General features: G+C 38.7%; 1 protein-coding gene across 1 annotated transcript in view; it reads left to right on the plus strand.

Annotated features, from left to right (window-relative positions):
- Nucleotides 1-20,504, plus strand: part of LOC122550244 (collagen alpha-1(XXVIII) chain-like) — a 238,294-nt gene that overhangs the window by 175,392 nt on the left and 42,398 nt on the right. The window contains exon 20 of the mRNA XM_043691001.1: nucleotides 9,505-9,573. Coding sequence (XP_043546936.1) covers nucleotides 9,505-9,573 — 69 coding nt within the window. The remainder of the gene's footprint in view (nucleotides 1-9,504; nucleotides 9,574-20,504) is intronic.

Below are 20,504 nucleotides of genomic sequence, written 5' to 3' on the forward strand. Positions count from 1 at the left end.
ATTCCCTCCCCCCTACCTTTTATCTCAGCCCACTTGGCACACCAGCTTCATTTCTGAAGAAGGGCTTGTACCCAAAACGTCGATTTTCCTGCTCCTCGGATGCTGCCTGGCCTGCTGTGTTTTTCCAGCGCCACATTTTTCAACTCTGTTAGGTTTTTCAACCCCATTTTCCCACTTTCTCTCTGTAAACTTTGATCCCCTTGACAATCAAGAAGTTTTCTATCTCTGCTTTAAATATATTCAATGACCTGGCTTCCACAACCCTCTGTCACAATGAGTTCCACAGCTTCGCCACTCTCTGGTTAAAGAAGTTTCTCCTTATCTCTGTTCTAAAGGGTCTTCCTTTTACTCAAGGCTGTGCCCTCGGGTCCTAGTCTGGTCTTCCTTTTACTCAAGGCTGTGCCCTCGGGTCCTAGTCTCGCCTACCAATGGAAACATCTTCCCAACATCCACTCTGTCCATTCAGTATTCTGTAAGCTTCAATCAGATCCCCCCCCCATCCTTCTAAATTCCATCAAGTATTGTCCCAGAGCCCAAAATTGCTCACAATACTCCAAATGTGGTCTGACCAGAGCCTTATAAAGCCTCAAAAGTACATCGCTGCTTTTATTTTCTTATCCTCTTGAGATGAATGACAACATTGTATTTGCTTTCCTAATTACTGACTCAACCCAAAGAGAATCCTGGACTAGGACGCCCAAGTCCCTTTGCACTCTAGATTTCTGAATTTTCTCCTCATTTAGAAAATAGTCCATGCCTCTATTCTTCCTACTAAAGTCCATGACCTCACACGTTCCCATATTGTATTCCATCTGCCATTTCTTTGCCCACTCTCCTAACCTGTTTAAATCCTTTTTCAGCCTGCATGCCTCCTCAATACTACTTTTTCCCTCACCTATCTTTGTATCACCTACAAACTTAGCCAGTATGCCCTCAGTTCCTTCATCCAGATCATGAATGTATAAAGTGAAAAGTTGTGGTCCCCTGCTTGTTACCTCCTCAAAGAATTTTAACAGGATTTGTCAAGCATGACCTCCCCTTGATGAAACTATGCTGAATTTGCCCTATTTTGCTACACGCTTCCAAGTATTCAGCAATCTCATCCTTCACAATGGAGTCCAAAATCTTACCAACTGCTGAGGTCAGGCTGATCAGCCTATAATTTCCTGACTTTTGCCTTACTCCCTTCTTAAAAAAGGCATTTACATGAGCAACTTTAGAGTCCTCTGGGACCCTCCTTGACTCCAGTGATACCTGAAAAATCACTACTAAAGGCTCCACTATCTCTTTAGCTACCTCTTTTAGAACTCTAGGGTGCAGCTCATCTGGTCCAGGTGACTTGTCCACTTTCAGACCTTTCAGTTTTTCTAGCACTTTCTCCTTGGTGATGGCCACCATACTCATCTCTGCCCTCAACTCTCTTGAATTTTGGGGTTATTACTCGTGTCTTCCACTGTGAATACTGACACAAAGTATTCATTCAGTTCCTCAGCCATTTCTTTGTTCCTGTTACCAATTCTCCAGCATCATTTTCCAGTGGCCCAATATCCACTTTTGTCCCTCTTTTGCTCTTTATATATAAAAAGAAACTTGCAATCTTCCCTAATATTATCAGCTAGCTTACCTTCATATTTAATCTTCTCCCTCCTTATTTCTTTCTTCGTCGTTCTCTGTTGGTCTTTGAAGGTTTCCTAATCCTCTGGCTTCTCACTGCCCTTCACCACACTATATACTTTTTTTTTCTTTTTTTGCTGTCCCTGACTTCCCTGGTCAGCCATGATTGCCTCATCCTCCCTTTGGTATGGTTCTTTTTCCTCAGGATGAATTTCTGTTGTGTCTCCAAATTACTCCCAGAAACTCCTGCCATTGCTAATCCACTGTCTTTCCTGTTAGGCTCCTCTTCCAGTCAATCGTGGCAAGCTCCTCCCTCATTCCTCTGTAGCTGCTTTTATTCAGCTGTAATACAGTTACATCTGATTCCACTTTCTCCCTCTCAAATTGCAGAGTACATTCAATCATATTATGATCACTGCCTCCTAAGGGTTCCTTTACCTTAAGCTCCCTTATCAAGTCTGCCTCATTGCACAACACTAAATCTAGTATTGCCTGTTCCCCGGTGGGATCCACCACAAGCTACTCCAAAAAGCCATTTCGTAGACATTCCATAAATTCCTTTTCTTGCGATCCCCTACCAACCAGATTTTCCCAGTCGACCTGCATGTTGACATCCCCCATGATCAATATAACCTTGCCTTTCTTACAAGCCTTTTCTATCTCTTTTGTATCTTATGCCCCAAATCGTGACTACTGTTTGGAGGCCTGTAGATAACTCCCATTATGATTTTTTTCACTTTTACCATTCCTCCCTTCTACCCACACAGATTCTACATCATGTGATGGTAATGTCCTGGGGACAGTTGCTGAACAAAGAGATCTTGAAATGCAAGTTCCCGTTCCTTGACATTGGAATCATGTGTTGGTAGGATAATGAAGAAGGCATTTGGCATGCTTACCTTTGTTGATCAGTGCATTTAATACAGGAGTTGGGAAGTCATGTTGTGGCTGTACATTGGTTATGCCACTCTTGGAATACTGTGTGCAATTTTGGTTTCCCTGCTGATAGGAAGGATGTTTTGAAACTTGGAAATGTTCAGAAAAGATTTACAAGGATGTTGCCAGGGCTAGAGGGTTTGAACTACAGGGAGCAGCTAAATAGGCTGAGGCTATTTTCTCTGGAGTGTCAGAGGCTGAGGGGTGACCTTATAGAGGTTTACAACATCATGAAGGGCATGGATAGGGTAAATAGACAAGGTCTTTTCCCCGGGGTGAGGGTGTCAAAAACTAGATGACATAGGTTTAAGGCAAGAGGGGAAAGATTTAAAAGGACCAAAAAGGATCTTTTTCAAGCAGAGGTTGGTGTTTGTATGGAATTAGCTGCCAGAGGAAGTGGTTGAGGCTGGTACAATTATAACATTTAAAAGGCATCTATTTCAAACAGAATAGAATATAAAAGGAGAGAGATTTTGCTAAAACTACCCAAGGCAGTAGTCAGACCTCAGCTGGAATACTGTGAGCAGTTTTTAGCCCCTTATCTAAGAAAAGATATACTGAATTAAAGGCAGTCTAGAGAAGTTTGTCTGGGCTGATACAAGGGCTGGAGGAGCTGTCTTCTGAAGAGAGGTTAAGTAGATTGGACCTCTACACCTTGGAATATAGAATGATGAGAGGCAACCTTATTGAAACATACAAGATTCTTAGGGGACCTAACAGGGTACATGTGGAAAGGTTCTTCCCTTTTTGGGAGAGTCATGAAGCATGGAGCAAAATCTCAGAATAAGGGATCAAACATTTAAGACAGAGTTGGAGGAAATATCTTCTCTCAGAGGACAGTGAATCCATCAAATTACTTACAGCAGAGGCCTGTTGAGGCTGGGTCACTAAATATATTTAAGGCTGAGACAGACAGGTGTTTCATTAGTGAAGGGAATCAAGGATTATGGGGAAAGGCAGGAAAGTGGAGCTGAGGATTATCAGATCAGCACACATACACACTCCAGTGTATGATTGATGTGCATACCCTAAAGATGACACTCAAATTCCTGAAGTGTTCCATATTTTTTTCAGGGGGTTGACGATGTCCTGATATTATTGCTGGATTGTTAATCTACAAATCCAGGTAGTATTCTGGGCACCCAAATTCAAATCCTGCTATGGCAGACTGTGGAATTTGAATTTGATAAAAATCTGGAATCAAGATTCCAATGATGACCATGAACTCATTGTCAATTGTCAGAAAAGACCCATCTGGTTCACTAACGTCCTTTAGGGAAGGAATCTGCCATCCTTACCTGGTCTGGCCAACATGTGACGCCAAACCCACAGCAATGCGGTTGACTCTCAACTGCTCTCTGGGCAATTAGGGATGGTCAATAAATGCTGGCTTGGCCAGCGATGCCCTTATCCCATGAATGAGCTTTGAAAAGTGCCATTGATCCGATCCAATCGCTTTGAATGTTGTAGCAGAATTGATGGGTTGATTGGCCTACTTCTGCTCTTCTGTCTAATGATCTTAAGCCTTAGTGTGAAGAGATGGAGAAAGTGGTAATAATCTCCAGCAAGTTCAAACTGATTCAGAGTATTGCTGATGACATTCAATGTTCGAAAGCACAACCATGAAATTACTTTATCTAGTTGTGACAGACGTCTTGTGGAATATATAAAAATTATTCAGACTTTGTAAACATTAAACAAAAATTTATTCTTTGATTTGCCATGAAGTGACAACAGTGGTGGGCAACGATGGAAGTGTGATTAACATAAGTACAGTAGTGAAATATAATTAAGGAAGCCAACAGATGACAAGGTGTGAGAAAAAAAGACACACATTAGAAGAGGATTTATGTTCAAAACCTGACACTATGAAAAGATTAACTATAACCCCAGGAGTAGACTCATCACATTACAATGTGTGTGTGTGTGTGAAACACCTCTATGTTCTGTCACATATTTTCACAATAATTCCATACCAAATAATATTTTTAGCCATCTAGCAACAATCTGCCTACAATTCTACTAATATGTATTTTACCCCATGGCATGAAACAATTGTTAATCTTCCATTTCAATCAAGGTTAAAACACTAAAACAGCAAAGAAATTGACATCAATTTGTATAAGGACATGAGGGCATAAAAACTAGGAACAGGAGGAGGTAATTCAGTCTCTCACACCCGCTCTGCCATTCAATACAATCATGCATAATCTCATCTTTGCCTCAACTCCACTTTCCTGCCTGCTCTCCATAAGCCTATAATGCATTACTAATTAAAATATGTCTTTATTTTCTTGAATTTATTCAGTGTCCTAATGCCCATTGCACTCTTGGGTAGTGATACTCCTTTGAGAGAAACAATTCCACTTCATCTCTGTTTTAAATCGGTCACCCCTTATCTGAAAAGTATGACCTCTCATTCCAGGCTGCCCCACAAGGAGAAACATCTGCTTTATGTCGACATTGTCAATCCCCTTTAGCATCTTATATACCTCAATTAAATCTCATTCCTCTCAACTCTCACAAGTATAGGGCTAAACGTCTCAATCTGTCCACATAAGCAAGCTTTTCGTAGCTAGAATTAATTTAACTAATCTTCTCTGAACTGCCTCCAATGCAATTACATCTTTCTTCAAGTAAGAGGATCACAACTGTATGCAATACTCCAGATGAGCATGACACAAACTGAGTTATAATAATTCATGGTAAAGCATTCTTGACAGTTCTCTTGTTTCTGGCTCTTTCTGGCCATGATAGTAATATTTCCTTTTTACTAAACTTTATGAACTGAGGAACATACAGGCCTATATTCCTTTACCCCATGGATACTAAATTAGTTTGAAGAAAAGCATCCAAATCAAAGAGAGGGATATAGCTTGAACTTTGACTTTGCACTTGTCACTGTGGCAGCAGCTGATACTTTTCGATGCAACAAATACTATTTACAGAATTGACGAGGAAAGAGCTTGCATTTACATAGCATGTTACATGTCCTCACAAAACATTTCACAGGTAACACATGACATTTAGACTCATGAATTTTACAGCACAGGAGGAGGTCATTTGGCCATCAGACCCATACCAGTCAACCTAACAACACTAATCCCATTTCCAGCTCTTCACCCATAGCCTTGGAGTTTATGGCTATGAATATTTAAATGCTGCTTAAATGTTGAGAGTTTCTGTCTCGACCACCATTTCAGGCAGTGAGCAAACATTCTCCTGAACTCACCTCTTAACCTTTTACCTCTTAAATCTAAGCCTCCTGGTTATGGTCGCTTTATTAACAGAAAAAATTGCCTTCTTGTCCATCCTATCTTTACCCCTCATAATCTTATAAACATCTATCAGAGCCCCTCCCAACCTTCACTACTCCATGGAAAACAAACACAGTCTATCCAATTTTTTTCTCATAGCTCAGATCCTCCAACCCAGGCAGCATCCTGGTAAATGTCCTCTACAGTCTTTCTGGTGCAGTCAACTATGATGTGGTGACCTGACATCTTTCAGTTTTCTAGTTGTAGCCTAAGTGGTGTTTTAGTCACTGTATAAGCATAGGTGGCTGTCAATTTATGCACATTAGGTGTTGAAATTCATGTAAATACACGTCATCAATCACATGACCCTGACATCTGTAAATGAGAAGACCCCAAGACACTGCACTAAATAGATGCATTTTGAAATCAGTGATGTTCAGATATAAATAAGATTCATATACATTACAAGTGGAGTTGAAAAGTATAACTTAGAGATAAGGGGAAAGCAAACTGCAAATGTGTAGACACTCATAGCCCGAGTTACTCCAGACTGGAACCTCAATGTACAAGTAGCACAATGGGAAGAATAACCATCCAAACTGATTTATTAGGACTGGATGGAGATTGTCCAGATTCTTTGATCTCATAGAGTCATAGAGTCACACAGCACAGAAACAGATCCTTCGGTCCAACCAGTCCATACCAAACATAATCCCAAACTAAACCGGTCCCACCTGCCTGCTCTGAGCCTCAACTGGCAGATGTACAGTCTAAAATCTTGGCATTTTTGATAATGTAGAATCTTTAATATTGGCTGTCAAACTATCAACATCCTGGGGTTGTTATTGACCAGAATCTGAACCTGGACTAGCCATGAAAATAAAAGCCAAAGGCTGGGAATGCTGGAAATCTGAAACAAACACAGACAACACTGGAGTTATGAAGAAGAGCCATATTGGATTCGAAATGTTAATTCTGTTTGTTTCTTCACTGATGTTGCCAGACCTCCTGAGTTTTCCAGCATTTTCTGTGTTAGCCATTTAAATACTGTGATTACAAGAGCAGGTAAAAGGCTAGGAATTCTATGGCAAATAACTCATTTCCTGACTCCTCAATGTTTGTCCACCATCTGCAAGGCACAAGACATGACCATGATATATACCAAGGTTCTACAGTCACCACATTTCAAATCCATAGCTGCTACAATCTAGAAGGGAAGGACAGCAAATGAATGAGAACACCACCATTGGCAAGTTCTTCTCCAAGCCACTCATCATCCATTGGAATAAATCACCGTTCCTTAAGTATTGCAGAGTTGAAAATCTGCAATTCCATCCATAACAACATTGTGGGTGAACCAAAACTAAATGGACTGCAACAGTTCTGGAAGGCAGCTCATCACAACCTTCTTGAGGGCAATTTGTGTGAGCAATCAATCTAGTCAAGCTAGTGACACCCATTTCCCTTGAATAAATTTAAAAAAAAAATCTTTTGTATGCCAAGATTCATCAAAGGGTTTGACTTTACAACCTACTGCTGCCGAAGGAACGCTGTTCCAAAGGAGCCAGCTGCCTGTGGGAACTTTGTGTGCATAAATTGGCTGCATTGTTTGCTTACATAAATATTGTTGCTACTTCAGAAGCAATTTATCATCTCTGAAATACTTCGAGACATCGAGGATGTGAAAAGTGTCATGAGAAAAGTGCTCTATCTTCTGCTTCTCTTAACCCCAAAAATAGTTTTATTCATGTCCCTGTACAGCATTACACGTCATAGCATTGATTTAAAATAAGGAATACAGGTTTACTGAATTATTCATGCAACATTCTTCCATTATTTTATAGAAGACCAAGTGGTGTAATGATAATGTCACTGGACTAATTATCCAGTAGTCTGTGGCTCTAGTTAATGTGCTGGGGGCATCGATTCAAAATCCTTCTGTGGAATCTGATGGAATTTAAATTCACTTAATAAAAAAAGTAACAATGACCTCTTCTGGAATTGGAAGCTAGTCTCAGCTATGATGAGTGCAAAGCTATCACTGATTGTTCTACATACCCATTTAGTTCACTAATGCCCTTCAAGGGAGGAAATATAACATTCTTACTGACTCTGGCCTATTGTAATAAAGTGGAGGTCCACCCCCCCGCAACCCCCCCACCCACCTCCCCAACCACCCCAAGAACTAGAACTGAAATACCCAAAGAGGAACCCCTCACCCTATAATCTGTAAAACAGTTGTGAAAAGTGATGTGACCTGCTTCTCAGCAATTTTTGTTGGTTAAATAAAATAGATCCCTGACACTCACTTTAAAATCAACAAGTAACAATTTATTTATTTAACTCTAACAGTGGACAAGTTAACTAAACTATTAAGAAACTGAATAAATCCCTTCTAACTACTAACTATTCCTGAATAAAACAAGATTCTAATGGTATGCTATTCCAATAAATACAAGTTCCACTCATATAACAAAATAGAATTTAATCTCTCGAAATTACAGCCAGTTTATGTGCCTTCTGGAATTTTCTGTGCCTTCTTCCATCATTTCCTGTGTCAGGAATGTCTTCTCTGTTGGTTTCTTATGTCAGGAACGTCTTCTCCACTGTTAATTAGATGGTGCTGTGAGAGCCAATGATTCTCTCTCAAAAACTGAGACCTATTAGCTCTGGCATTTGACAGTTAGCTCTCTGGGTCATTTTCCAACTGTCTGCTTCTTTTATATCCTTGATGACATATCAATATTTGTTACAATAGGTTTGGCCCTGTGTTGTCAAAAGCATTAGATTTAATTTTAATATGTTTTTGGTATCTAAGTGGCTGGTTCAAATTTAAAAACCTGTTGACTTGGTAAAACTGTTTCTTGGCCTACAACTGTATGGACCTCTGGTCCATACATTTGTAGGCCAACTGTAGTTGTAGGCCAACTGTGAGCAAACTCAAGCTGCTGCTCACAGATATCCATTTTAGTCTCGAAGCACCAGAAAAAAACACCTTTAAAGGGACCATGCAATGCTTTCCTCTTTTTACAAACACCAAATTCTAACTTCCTGCCTCCCAATCTTTGATTACTCTGCCTGCCTTTACAACACTGTATGTGCCTCCAGATCCCAGGTTGACTCTGGGGCCTTGCAAGCCAATCAGACAACAAATACTGACCTTGCCAGCAAAGCCCAGTTCCCACGAAAGTACAAAAAAAGGCAGGGCTCACACAAGTAGTTAGCTGAACTGTTATTAATCTGCTGACTGAGAGCAACATAGTTCATTGTGCCTTTTGAAAAAAATCAAACATTGCAAAATAGGCAAAATAGATGGTCTATTATTTGGAATCCTGAAGCAACTCAAGTTAAAATGATTGTAGTGATTAAAAATAGTTTGAGGAAATAAAACAACATGCAGGTTTAGTGAAATACCTGAGTGTGAGAGTTGAACACAACATTTTCTAGTTGCATACGTTGTTCTTCAAAATGCGCTGATACAGTCTTTGTGCTGAGTGAGCAAATCCATTTTCTCTTTGCTGCTTTGTAATCTCACTGGTGGCATTTGTAATAAATATCACTTGATGCATTGCTTCTGGAGCTAATGAGGGACTGATGCCTTCTGACAAGATGAATATAGGATAAAGTCATGAAATCAGTAGCAAACTATTTCATTTTAAAATGATTATTAAACTAACACTGAATGTGTGTGTTGCAGGGTGACCGAGGACCACCAGGACCTCAAGGATCCATTGGTAACCCAGGAGTTGGATTAATAGGACCCAAGGTAACTGACATAGTTGTGTTAACAATTAACCCTTAAAATCACTTTTCCTTTACACTTGATTTAAGTTTTGCTTCTCAAAAGCACTGCTGGTGCTACATTTTGAATTCCTGCACTACACTCCATTTTGCTCCCCAGGAGGTTTCAAGCAGGCAGGGGAGGAAGATGAGTGCAATTAACATTCATGATCCTAAATCTGAAGAGTTACGTAACAACTGGGCTTACCTACATCTGAGTCCTACCATATTTTACCTGGCAGGGCAGCTGCAGCAGATTCCTCACTCAGCCATATCTTAAAACAAAGCACGATTCATTGATCTTATGGGACATTTATTCATGTTAATTCAGTAATTTTAAAATACAAAACTGGCAGAAATGGAGCAGGCAATACATCTGCCCAATGTTAACAGTGTTTCCACATTTTAATGGTACAGAAATTGAGTATTGCTGAAGCAAGATACATTTTACCAAATCTTTTTGTCTTGTACTCAGCAGGACACTTTTCAAGAATATCAATTCAAAGGGAAAACCAACATTTATACCATCTGAGAGGATCATGCTGATTGGTAGGCAACTGGACTGTAATTGGTTGAGGCAACTAAGCTTTGATGATTCTGTCCTGTCATGTTCCAGTATATTGTAAATTTTAATATTGTGAACATAAATTACCAATTAAAATGCCCATTGCAAATCTTGTGGTGTTGGCATTCTGATGACCAAAGAGTCAAAGGCCCTAAGTCTCAAGGAAATGCCTAATTAAATATGAACATTCCACAGCCATCTGAGAGATTCACACATCCTTTTATTTAAGGACTTATCATCAGTAAAAGTACCACACCATTCCAACCAGTTTGCCTTTCTGTTTCACCATTGATAACAGAAACATTGAAACTCAATGTTTGTCAGACCAAAATGAATTGATCCTGTAGCCCCTCATTCACACTAGAATTCCAAACTGTCAAACAAAAACACAAGATGTGAAATCAACCAGCATTTTTGGACAAAGGACTTTACACTTGTACAAGTTACAGGGTGAAGAAGTCATGTTGTTGTCTGCTTTTAAAATAACAATGAGAAGTTATTCTGTAGACCAAATTACTTGGAGAGTTGCATGTTAACTAAGCAGCCAAGATAATAAATAACAATGCTTTGAAAAAAGGAGATAGACTCATCCCAACCTGATCCAATTCATCTGAGAACCAAATTCCTGGAAACTTGACAACAAGAAGCCTCTCATCTTACTTCCATCAACTGCTTTACAAGGTCTTCACCTCACTTAGGCATCAATTCATCTAAGAAACTACAATGAAAAAATGATGGAGACAATCATAAATTGTGATAGTATTGTTATATCTTCATCTATATTGAGTGTTTATGTCTGTGGTAAGCATGTGTCCATAAATAACCTTCTTGCTTTGGAACTCACAGAAAGCTTGCTGCTGGAATTTATCTAACTTGAGATACTTGCTCTGAGAGTGTGAAAACATTAATTCCTTACATTCAAAATACTGATCATGGGTGTAAGAAAACACAAAAATTCTGCCCAGTTTCAGTCTATCCAAAAGATTTGTTTTCTAAACCTCAGATTTGATTTTTGTCTCCTCAGAAATTGGGCAGCGTCAGTTTCTTAACTGAAAATCCCCTTCTCTGTTGCCACTTTCAGATTTTGTTTTCAGTTACCTCATACATTGTTTAAGTTCCTCCACTGACTGTTTTGTGATGTTATCTCTTATATTCCAAATATGATGTATAACAACCTCCCAGCTTACTTAAGTTTCATACACATGAGATGCTTACCAGTTTTAAATTAGGTTTTACCTCAGTTTCTACAGTACAAATGTTAATTTCCTAAAGCAAAAAGTTTTATTCTAAAACAAATGAATTATGAATTGCATATTTGCAACAATGTTTTATATACTTGTGCCATAACAGAAGCAGATATTGGTAACTGTATCGTGGTTGGGTCCACAGTTGTTGGTCACCATTTCCATGTAACAAAGGATGCATTCCAAGATTTGATCAAAGTTCTATGCCAAGTCTAAACTAGTCTTTGGTTTATACCTAACAGTAAGAGTAGGTTTTCTGGCAGACATGCAATACATCAAGAAGATGCACATCTATTGGTCTTTTTGTACACTGGCCCATTGAAAGCTTCAACAAAGTCTTCTCCAATAGAACATATGTGCAACCACCAACTCCAGGGAACTGCCACCTATGCTACCCTTTTTACCCTGGACTGATCATAAGCCATTCATACTTGATGGTTTGCAACCTGCAAATCCTGCCTCAACAGTGTCTCAGTTGTTAGTGTTCTCACTTCTGATGCAGAAGCTTGTGGATTCATGCCCCACTCCAGGACTTAAGCACAAAAATCAAAACTAATATTCTAGTTTTGAGAATGTTACACTGACCCAGCTATTGTCTTTCAGATATGGCTTAAAGCAGAGCCTCAGGCTGTTATCCTTTTAATCACAAAGTTGCCTGCTACCTGAATCATAGTACAAGTTCAGAGGTTAATCATATGTTTGGAATTCCTGTGCCTGTATATTGGTCTTATTTAATTTCAACTCCCATGCTGGTGATGTTTATCAACTGGACTGAATTTAAAGTAGAGAAGATAGATTAGAAATTTCAATATTAAGGTCTTGTTCCCCTGAGTCAGTACAGGAATTGGAAGCATTGAGGACTCTGAAGGATAATACTTGGTTGGATTGATCCTTAAGTGGATGGTAAACAAAATGCTAGAGGATCTTTTAAATTCAAAGGATTATTGCTTTATAAATTTGGTGGATAATTAGTTTTAAACTCTTGCTCTGTATGAATTGTTGCATCTGTATCATGATGTGTAACAGAAAACAAATAGGAACTGTCGCTGGGGAATAAACATGTTAAGAAGGTACACGGTGTAATTTTTCTCAGGCTCTGTAAGAGAGGGAGTTACTGGGAATCCCACCAGAACAGGCTGTATTAAATCATGCATTTTATGTTAAAAACACAATTTTATAACAGACAACATTTTGTTCTGAATATACTTGCAACAACAATCTGGAAAACTACCAAAAACAACTCAGACATTCATGGTCATGGCTAGTACAAATAGTTAGCGCCTGTCTCTGTGTGTAGCTTTAACATCTTTTAGATACGCTTTTACATCACAGGCTGAAGGGGTGACCTGATTAAAAGTGTGTAAAGTTATGAGAGTCATCGACAGGGTGGGTAATCGGAGTCTTTTTCCCAGGGTGGAAATGTCAAATGCTAGGGGCATAGCTTAAGGTGAAGGGGGAAAGTTTAAAAGAGATGTGCAAAGGAAGGTTTTTATACGGAGGGTGGTAGGTGTCTGGAACACACTGTCGTGGCAAGTGATAGAAGCAGATACAATAGTATTATAAGAAGCAATTAGACGGACACGTGAACAGGCAGGAAATAGAGATATACAGACCATGTGCAGGCAGAAGGTATCACTTTAGAATGGCATCATGGTTGGCACAGATATGGTGGGCTAAAGGCCCTATTCTTGTGCTGTACTTTATATGTTCTTGTTCACATTAAATGCAGATGAAAAAGGCTATGAATTTTTCATTCACTTAGACCATAAGGATTAACAGATCTTTGTAATCCTGGGCTGATGTGCTGTAATTTATTATAAGCCAAAAGAAAGGTATTTATGCCAAAAGTTAAGGAAGATCCAAAGCTGACCAAACAAGGCTGAATTCAGCCATTGTAATGTAAAGTTTCCTACAATCTTTGTAATAGTGTATTGCCTATTTTCAGTATTACCTTTAACAAAGCTGGAAACATATGTTTGCAAGATTTTACTGGACCTTATTTGTGGGTTCCTTAGCACTCTTTGATTTATTTTAATTTAAGCCCAATTATCTTATGACTCTTTGACTAATACCTGTCATTCCTTTAATGACTTTTAGGGATATCGTGGAGCTACTGGATTACCTGGACCATCTGGGCCCAAAGGAGAAGGTTTCCCTGGTCCTCAGGCTAGTAATTGTTCTTTAACCTTAGCAAAGTGCTCAGTGACAGACAACTTTAAAGCACAGCTGAGTCATGCCGCCCAAAAAATGTGTATTGGGAAATTATAGATGAAGTCCAAAGGGCTTTTAACTCAATGCTTGAAAAAACTGATTTTTCAATATACACGCACACAGACAACAAGTGCTGTTATTGTGTTGGCTGTGCTACTTGGACATAGAGGAATGCTTATGAAATGATTAGCAATAGGTGGACCTAGGGAAAACAGCATTATGACCCATTTCCAAAGATATAATAATCTCCAAAAACAATGGAATTGTATATTTTGTCAGAGAGGTTTAACAGCAATTTTAGAAAACTGCATAAGTTTAATAAAATTCACAGTGATCACGTTTAAAGTAGAAAAGAACATTTCAGTGAAACAAAATTGTAGGTTAATAGGTTTCAGTTTTCCTTTAACTAGATACATAGAGTCATAGATACTTACAGCATGACTCAGTCGAATTTGTCCATGCTGACCAAATATCCTATTTAAATCTAGTCCCATTTTCCAGCATTTGGCCTATATCCCCCTAAATCCTTCCTATTCATTTACTCATCCAGATGCCTTTTAAATGTTGTAATCATACCTGCCTCCACCACTTCCTGTGGCAGCTCATTTCATACATGCACCAACCTCTGCATGAAAGAATTGCCTCTTAGGTCCCTTTTATATCTTTCCCCTCTCACCTTAAACCTACACCCTCTAGTTTTTTGACTCCGCCACCCTGGGGAAAAGAGCTTGGCTATTCACCCTATCCCTGCCCCTCATCATTTTATAAATCTCTGTAAGGTCACCCCTCAGGTTCCGACGCTCCAAGGAAGATATCTCCAGTCTATTCAGTCTCTCCCTATAGATCAAATCCTCCAACTCTGGAAACAATCCTTATAAATCTTTTCTGAACCCTTTCTATTTTCCCAATATCCTTCTATAGGAGGGAGACCTGAACTGCAAACAGTATTCCAAAAGTGGCTGAACCAAAATCCTGTACAGCTGCAATATGACCTCCCAACTCCTGTATTCAATGCACTGACCAATAAAGGCAAGCATACCAAATGCCTTCTTCACCATCCTATCCACCTGCTAGTCCAATTTCAAGGGACTATGAATCTGCATGTTTTGGGTTCAGCAATACTCCTGGGACCTTACAATGAGGCATCGAAGTCTGCCCTGATTTGCCTTTCCAAACTGCAGCACCTCATCTAGACCATAACAAATAGAAGCAAGAGTAGACCATTCATCCCATCAAATTTCTTGCCTGCCTGTGATCAACCTGTAGTTCAAAAATCTATTTAATTCAGCTCTGCATAAGCACAATGATACAACCACAAATTTCAATGATTAACAAACCATTGAGAGAAAAAAATCCTCCTTATCTTTGTTTTCAAGGGACATATGAAAATATGAAATTGGAGCAGAAATAAACCATTGAACACCTGGAACTTGCTCTGCCATACAATAAGATCAATGCTGATTTGTATTACAAGTTTCACATTCCCACCTCCCCCCAATGATCTTTGATTTCCTTGCTGAACAAAATCTACTGACCTTTATGACCTATAAGTATGTAGGAGTAGATGTAGATCAAGTAGCCCATTGAGCTTGCTGTACTATTCAATAAGATCATGGCTGATCTGATCATCTTTAACCTCACATTCCTATCTTTTCTTCTTAACTTTACAATAAAGTTCTGTCTCTCTCATCCTTGAAGATACTTAATGACTCCAGCCTCATCAGCACTCTACAGTAAAGAATTCGACAGGTTCACTACCTGATGTGTAAATGAATTTCTCCTCATCTATGTCTTAAATGTGTGACACCTTATTCTGAGATCATACTTCCTTGTCCTAGATTCTCCCACCAGGGGAACAACCTTTCTGCATCTGCCATATCAAGTCTACTTTAACATCTTCAATAAGTCACCTCTCACTTCTCTATATTTCAAAGAGTACAGGCCTAACCTACTCAATCTCTCCTCATAAAAGAGTCTTTCCATACTTGTGATTAAACTAGCGAACCTTTCCTGGACTGTCTCAAATGCCACTATATATTTCCCTGGAAAATGGGTCCAAAACTGTTCACAGTATTCCGGCTGTGGTCTAGCTAGTGCTTTGCATAGTTAGAGCAAAACCTGTTAACTTTTAACCTCCATTTCCTTCGAAATAAAGACCAACATTCCATTTGCCTTCCCTATCACCCATTGTATTCTGATACTAGCTTTTTGTGATTCATGCATAAGAATTCCAAAACCCCTTTGTTTCTGTAGTGTTTCTCCATTTAAATAATATTCATCTCCTCTATTCCTGCCAAAATGCATATTTTCTGACATTATGTTCCATTTGGCCAGTTTGTACTCAGTCACTTAACCTGTCTATAGTACTCTGCAGATTCTTTGTATCATCCTCACTACTTGCCTTCCTACCTATTTTGTATCATCACAAATTTAGCTCTAGTTCATTCATTTTCCTCATCTAAGTCATCGAAGTATGTTGGAAAAATGTTTCCCTCATTCTAATGTATTGTTTTCCATTAGTCAGACAATCTTCTCTCTCTGCTAATATACCATCTCCAACACCAGTTGGTTCTGATATAATGTGACAGTTCCATTCTCATGCGATATCACATTAAAGAAAATTGTGCAATAGCTGCGCTATCTAAACTAATGGGGCCAGAATTGCTAATACAGTGAAGGAAATTTTGTGTTCTAAAAATAATGGTCTAAATTCTTCAATTGCGTTAAAGCCAATTCACGCTGAAGAAACACAGTATAGCAGAACTGACTGTTTGGTCTAATGTGTCCTTCAAACACTTCTGAAAATCCAAATATATTTCATCCACTACTTCCCCTTAATATATCCTGCTTGTTACTCCTCAAAAATGTAGCAAATTTGTCAGGCATGATCTCACTTCCATGAAGCCATATTGACTCTGCAGGATCATATTATGTATTTCTAACTGCTCTGCTGTTACATCCTTTATAATAGACTCCAACATTTTCCCATGCGCCGATGTTACGTTAATTGTTCTATAGTTACCTGTTTTCTATCTCCTTCACTTTTTATGTAAAGTCTGGTACTTTTCCACAATCTAAGGATTATTTTGAGAATTACCACCTGTGTATCCATTATTTTCTATCTTAAAAATATTCAATTACTCCGCTTTCTGAGGCAAAGAATTCAAAGGTTGCACTTTGCAACCTTCTGAGGGAAAAAAATGATTGTCTCCATCTCGATACTATAAAAGCACTACCCCTAATTTTAACAATTCTTTGGCTCTCTACTCACCAACTTGAGTAAACATCTTTTCATTGTCTACTAATTCAAGAACACTCAGGATTTTATATACTTCAATCATGTCACCCCTCCCATTCTCCCTGTTTGATAAATATATTGGAAGATTTGAGGATATTATAAGGGAAACCAGTAAATTTAGTATACCTGGATTTTCAAAAGACATTTGATAAGGTGCAGCTTGGATTGAAAATTGAATCATAGACAGTATTGTCTCTGCTTAGGATGCTTTGACTAGTTTCTACATGAACTCATTTTACCCGGATACTATACTTATGACATGAATAAAAGGGTCAACTCAATTTTAATCACAAAATACTGTAAAGATACAATGAGGTATGTATGGCTGAATATCATCTAAAAGCCTGCTCTTTTGCCATAAAGTTCTCAAATCTTACATTAACTTCTCTACCAATTCCAACATTAAGTCTTGGTCACGATCTTCATTTAAAATATTATAGGCTACCAGACTACGACTAGGCAAAAGTGAGGACTGCCGATGCTGAAACTCAGAATCTAGATTAGAGTGGTGCTGGAAAAGCACAGCAGGTCAGGCAGCATCCGAGGAGCAGGAAAATCGACATTTCAGGCAAAAGCCCTTCATCAGGAATGAACAATGCAGTTAATCTTGGCCAGTCTGTGTAGTCAACACTGATTATCTTAGTAAGGGTTGGTCTCGCATATGGTTGTCTTCTGTCTCTCTCTATCTCTGTATCTGTCTGTCGGTCCAGCTAGTCAGAGCTCCACTGCAGGGCGAGGCTAAGAAAATTGCCACATGTAGCTCTTCTAATGCCTCCCTGCAGCATCCTTCCGGAATATTGCCTGGCCCTGACCAATCATAACAAGATGTTTTAAAATTTTATTCTTGTACCACAATCGATCTTCCAGGTCAAGGTCACAGCATCCACTGTGATCCACAATGCCACATATAAAAGACACTGGGGCTGCACTTTCTGTCATCCTTCAGTGTGTCAAGACCATACTCCCTTTCTTCTCACATGGTGATGGTGATGGCAAGTCTGCTTGCCGTACTTCAAGACACAACCAGTCTCATTTTCCAGACAAGTCCGTGATTATCCTTTCTTGCCTTTATCTGTGAGGGTGGTTTGTGCTTGACCTGTCCTGAAAGTCCCTTCCAGCCTGGCTGCTCAAAGGTTGCCCATTCTGGTTTTGGGCCTAGCAATTCAGGTCCTGGGCTATCTGGCCTCAGGAAGCGGAGAGCAGGCACAAACAAGGCATTTTCTATTTGTCAGCTAGCTAATAGTTGTATGCCACAACAGTGCTGAAGCCTCAATGATTCAAAATCTACATTAATGATTTAGATGAAGAAATATAGTAACATGAAAAGGAAGTTAAATGAGTAAGTAATATCATGGTATGTGGATTAGTTTGGTCATAAAAATGGAAAAATAGAATACTTTGTAATTATTTGTACCATTGATGTTTTAAGAAACTTGGGTAAGTTTGTGGAAGAAATGCAGAAAATTAGAATGCAGCAAGCGATCAGGAATGTAAATGGTATAGTGACCTTTATTGCAGGAGGATTGTGGTAAAGAATACATTAAAAAAGTCTTGCTATGATTGTACAGAGTCTTGGTGAGACCTTATCTGGGAGAATTGTAACTTTCATCACCAAATGTAAAAAAGACGAACTGAATTGGAGACTGTACAGCAAATGTCCACTAATTTAGTCTCTGGATGTAAGGGTTAACCTTCAAGACGAGGCTGAATAAATTGGACTGAAAATCTGGAGTGTAGAAGAATGAGAGGTGATCTTATTAAAACAGTCAAGATTCTGAAGGGGTTTGATAGGTTAGAAAGTAAGTGATTGTTTCTGTTGGTCAGGGAATGTAAAACATGATGATACAGTATCTGTGGCAAATCATTTAGGACTGAGGTTAGGAGAAATTATTTCACTTAAAAGGTTGTGAATCCCCTCTGCCACAATGGGCTGTGAAGTTGCCATTATTGAATGCATTAGTCTGGGATAGACATACTCTTAGTGGCTTAGGGGATAAAGTGAGATGGGGATTAGGTAAGTGAAGATGTAGCCTCAGGGCAGCCACAATGATAATAAATGGCAAGTAGATCTATTTTCTGCTCTTATTTCTTCTATTTCTATGGTTTCCCACAAAACTGATTATTTTTAAAAGTAATTCTACTTCAATTTAATAACTGAAAGGATATCATGACAAGATTTCACTTTTTTGATTTTATTGTAACAAAACAACTGAAAAAGATGACTAGATATTAACTTTGTCAAACAGTTCACACTTTAAATTGCAAAACCGAACAATCCCCTTTTTTATGTCACTGGGGTATAGCGTACTGAAAGTCAAGCCCATTATTTCCAGAGTTGTCTCAAAATTTAAAGATTTTAAAATATGTTCACATCATTTACTGATATAGGTGTTTTTCAGACCCAGATTGATAGAAAGCACAGTCCAGGTTTTGTACTTAACAAGAATTATAATATATTACAAGTAATTAGTCTCCTGCTATAGATAAACAGTTATAAGCTATTGATATATAACACTACAAATACACACAGTCTTATGCTGATTCTCAGTTGCTTTTCTCCAGATACTTCCAATGGTTTACAAAGATACAGAGTGACTGATTAGCTTATAAAAGCTCACTTATCAGTTTTAACTTTAACTTATCAGCTAAAAGTCATAGCTTACAACAACAGTTGCAAGAAAGAGAACTGGTTTTCTTCATTTTAAAAATGGATTTTGACTGCAGAGAACAGAGAATCAGCTTCTGTGCTAGTGGAGATCAAAACACTTCTTTCTTGTTCCAAGCCCCAAACTGTTCAGTTACCTAAGAACTAATCACCTGATTGTTTGGTGACAAAAGGCTTTTGTCATCAATAACTTGTGGCTAGTCCATGGACACTACGCTGTATCTACACATAACCCACTTGGATCCCATTTATCCGCAGCCCAAACCTCAATTATTGCTTGTTCAGACAGCTGTTGATACAATGCTTGCCATAAATGTCAGGTTATTGCTTTTCAAAACATGCAGTGCTTCTTCAAACTTTGGTTTTCAAACAGATCTTTCTAATTTTGCTTGAAAAGTTTACAATTTAGAAAGCACAAAAAAAACAAGCACAGCCTTTACATTTAACAGAAAATACCCACTTCACTGATATACTGACATACAATTGACATTTAAATCTCTTGGAGCCAGCCTAAGGTGACCCTTAATTCCCAAGGTTTTGTCTTCTTTTTCACTTTAATTCTCCCAAGAGATTCTTCCTTTCATATGAGCGAGGGAAGTCTTCCAGCCTCATTTTAACTCCTCGTGAATTTGACCTTTCCACTAGAATGCTAGCTTCCACTTGCATTCTTACAATAACCCATATTTCCATTTATATGACCACTGTAAAGAGAATTACATGGGCCTTACATCTAAAGAAATAGTTATTAGCTAACCTTAAGACCCCCCACTCTTGTTTTAGTTTGGAAGTAAATGGATTGTTCAAAGACACAACTATATATAACTTAACATTCTGTATACTTTGGTGGGACTTTGGAGAATCATAATCTATCCACTGTTCGCATACAGATTTCTGCCATTGCCTCTGTGTAGTGAGTTAGTCTTCACTCACTCAG

Source organism: Chiloscyllium plagiosum, chromosome 5 (assembly GCF_004010195.1).
Source record: "Chiloscyllium plagiosum isolate BGI_BamShark_2017 chromosome 5, ASM401019v2, whole genome shotgun sequence".
Lineage (NCBI taxonomy): Eukaryota > Metazoa > Chordata > Chondrichthyes > Orectolobiformes > Hemiscylliidae > Chiloscyllium > Chiloscyllium plagiosum.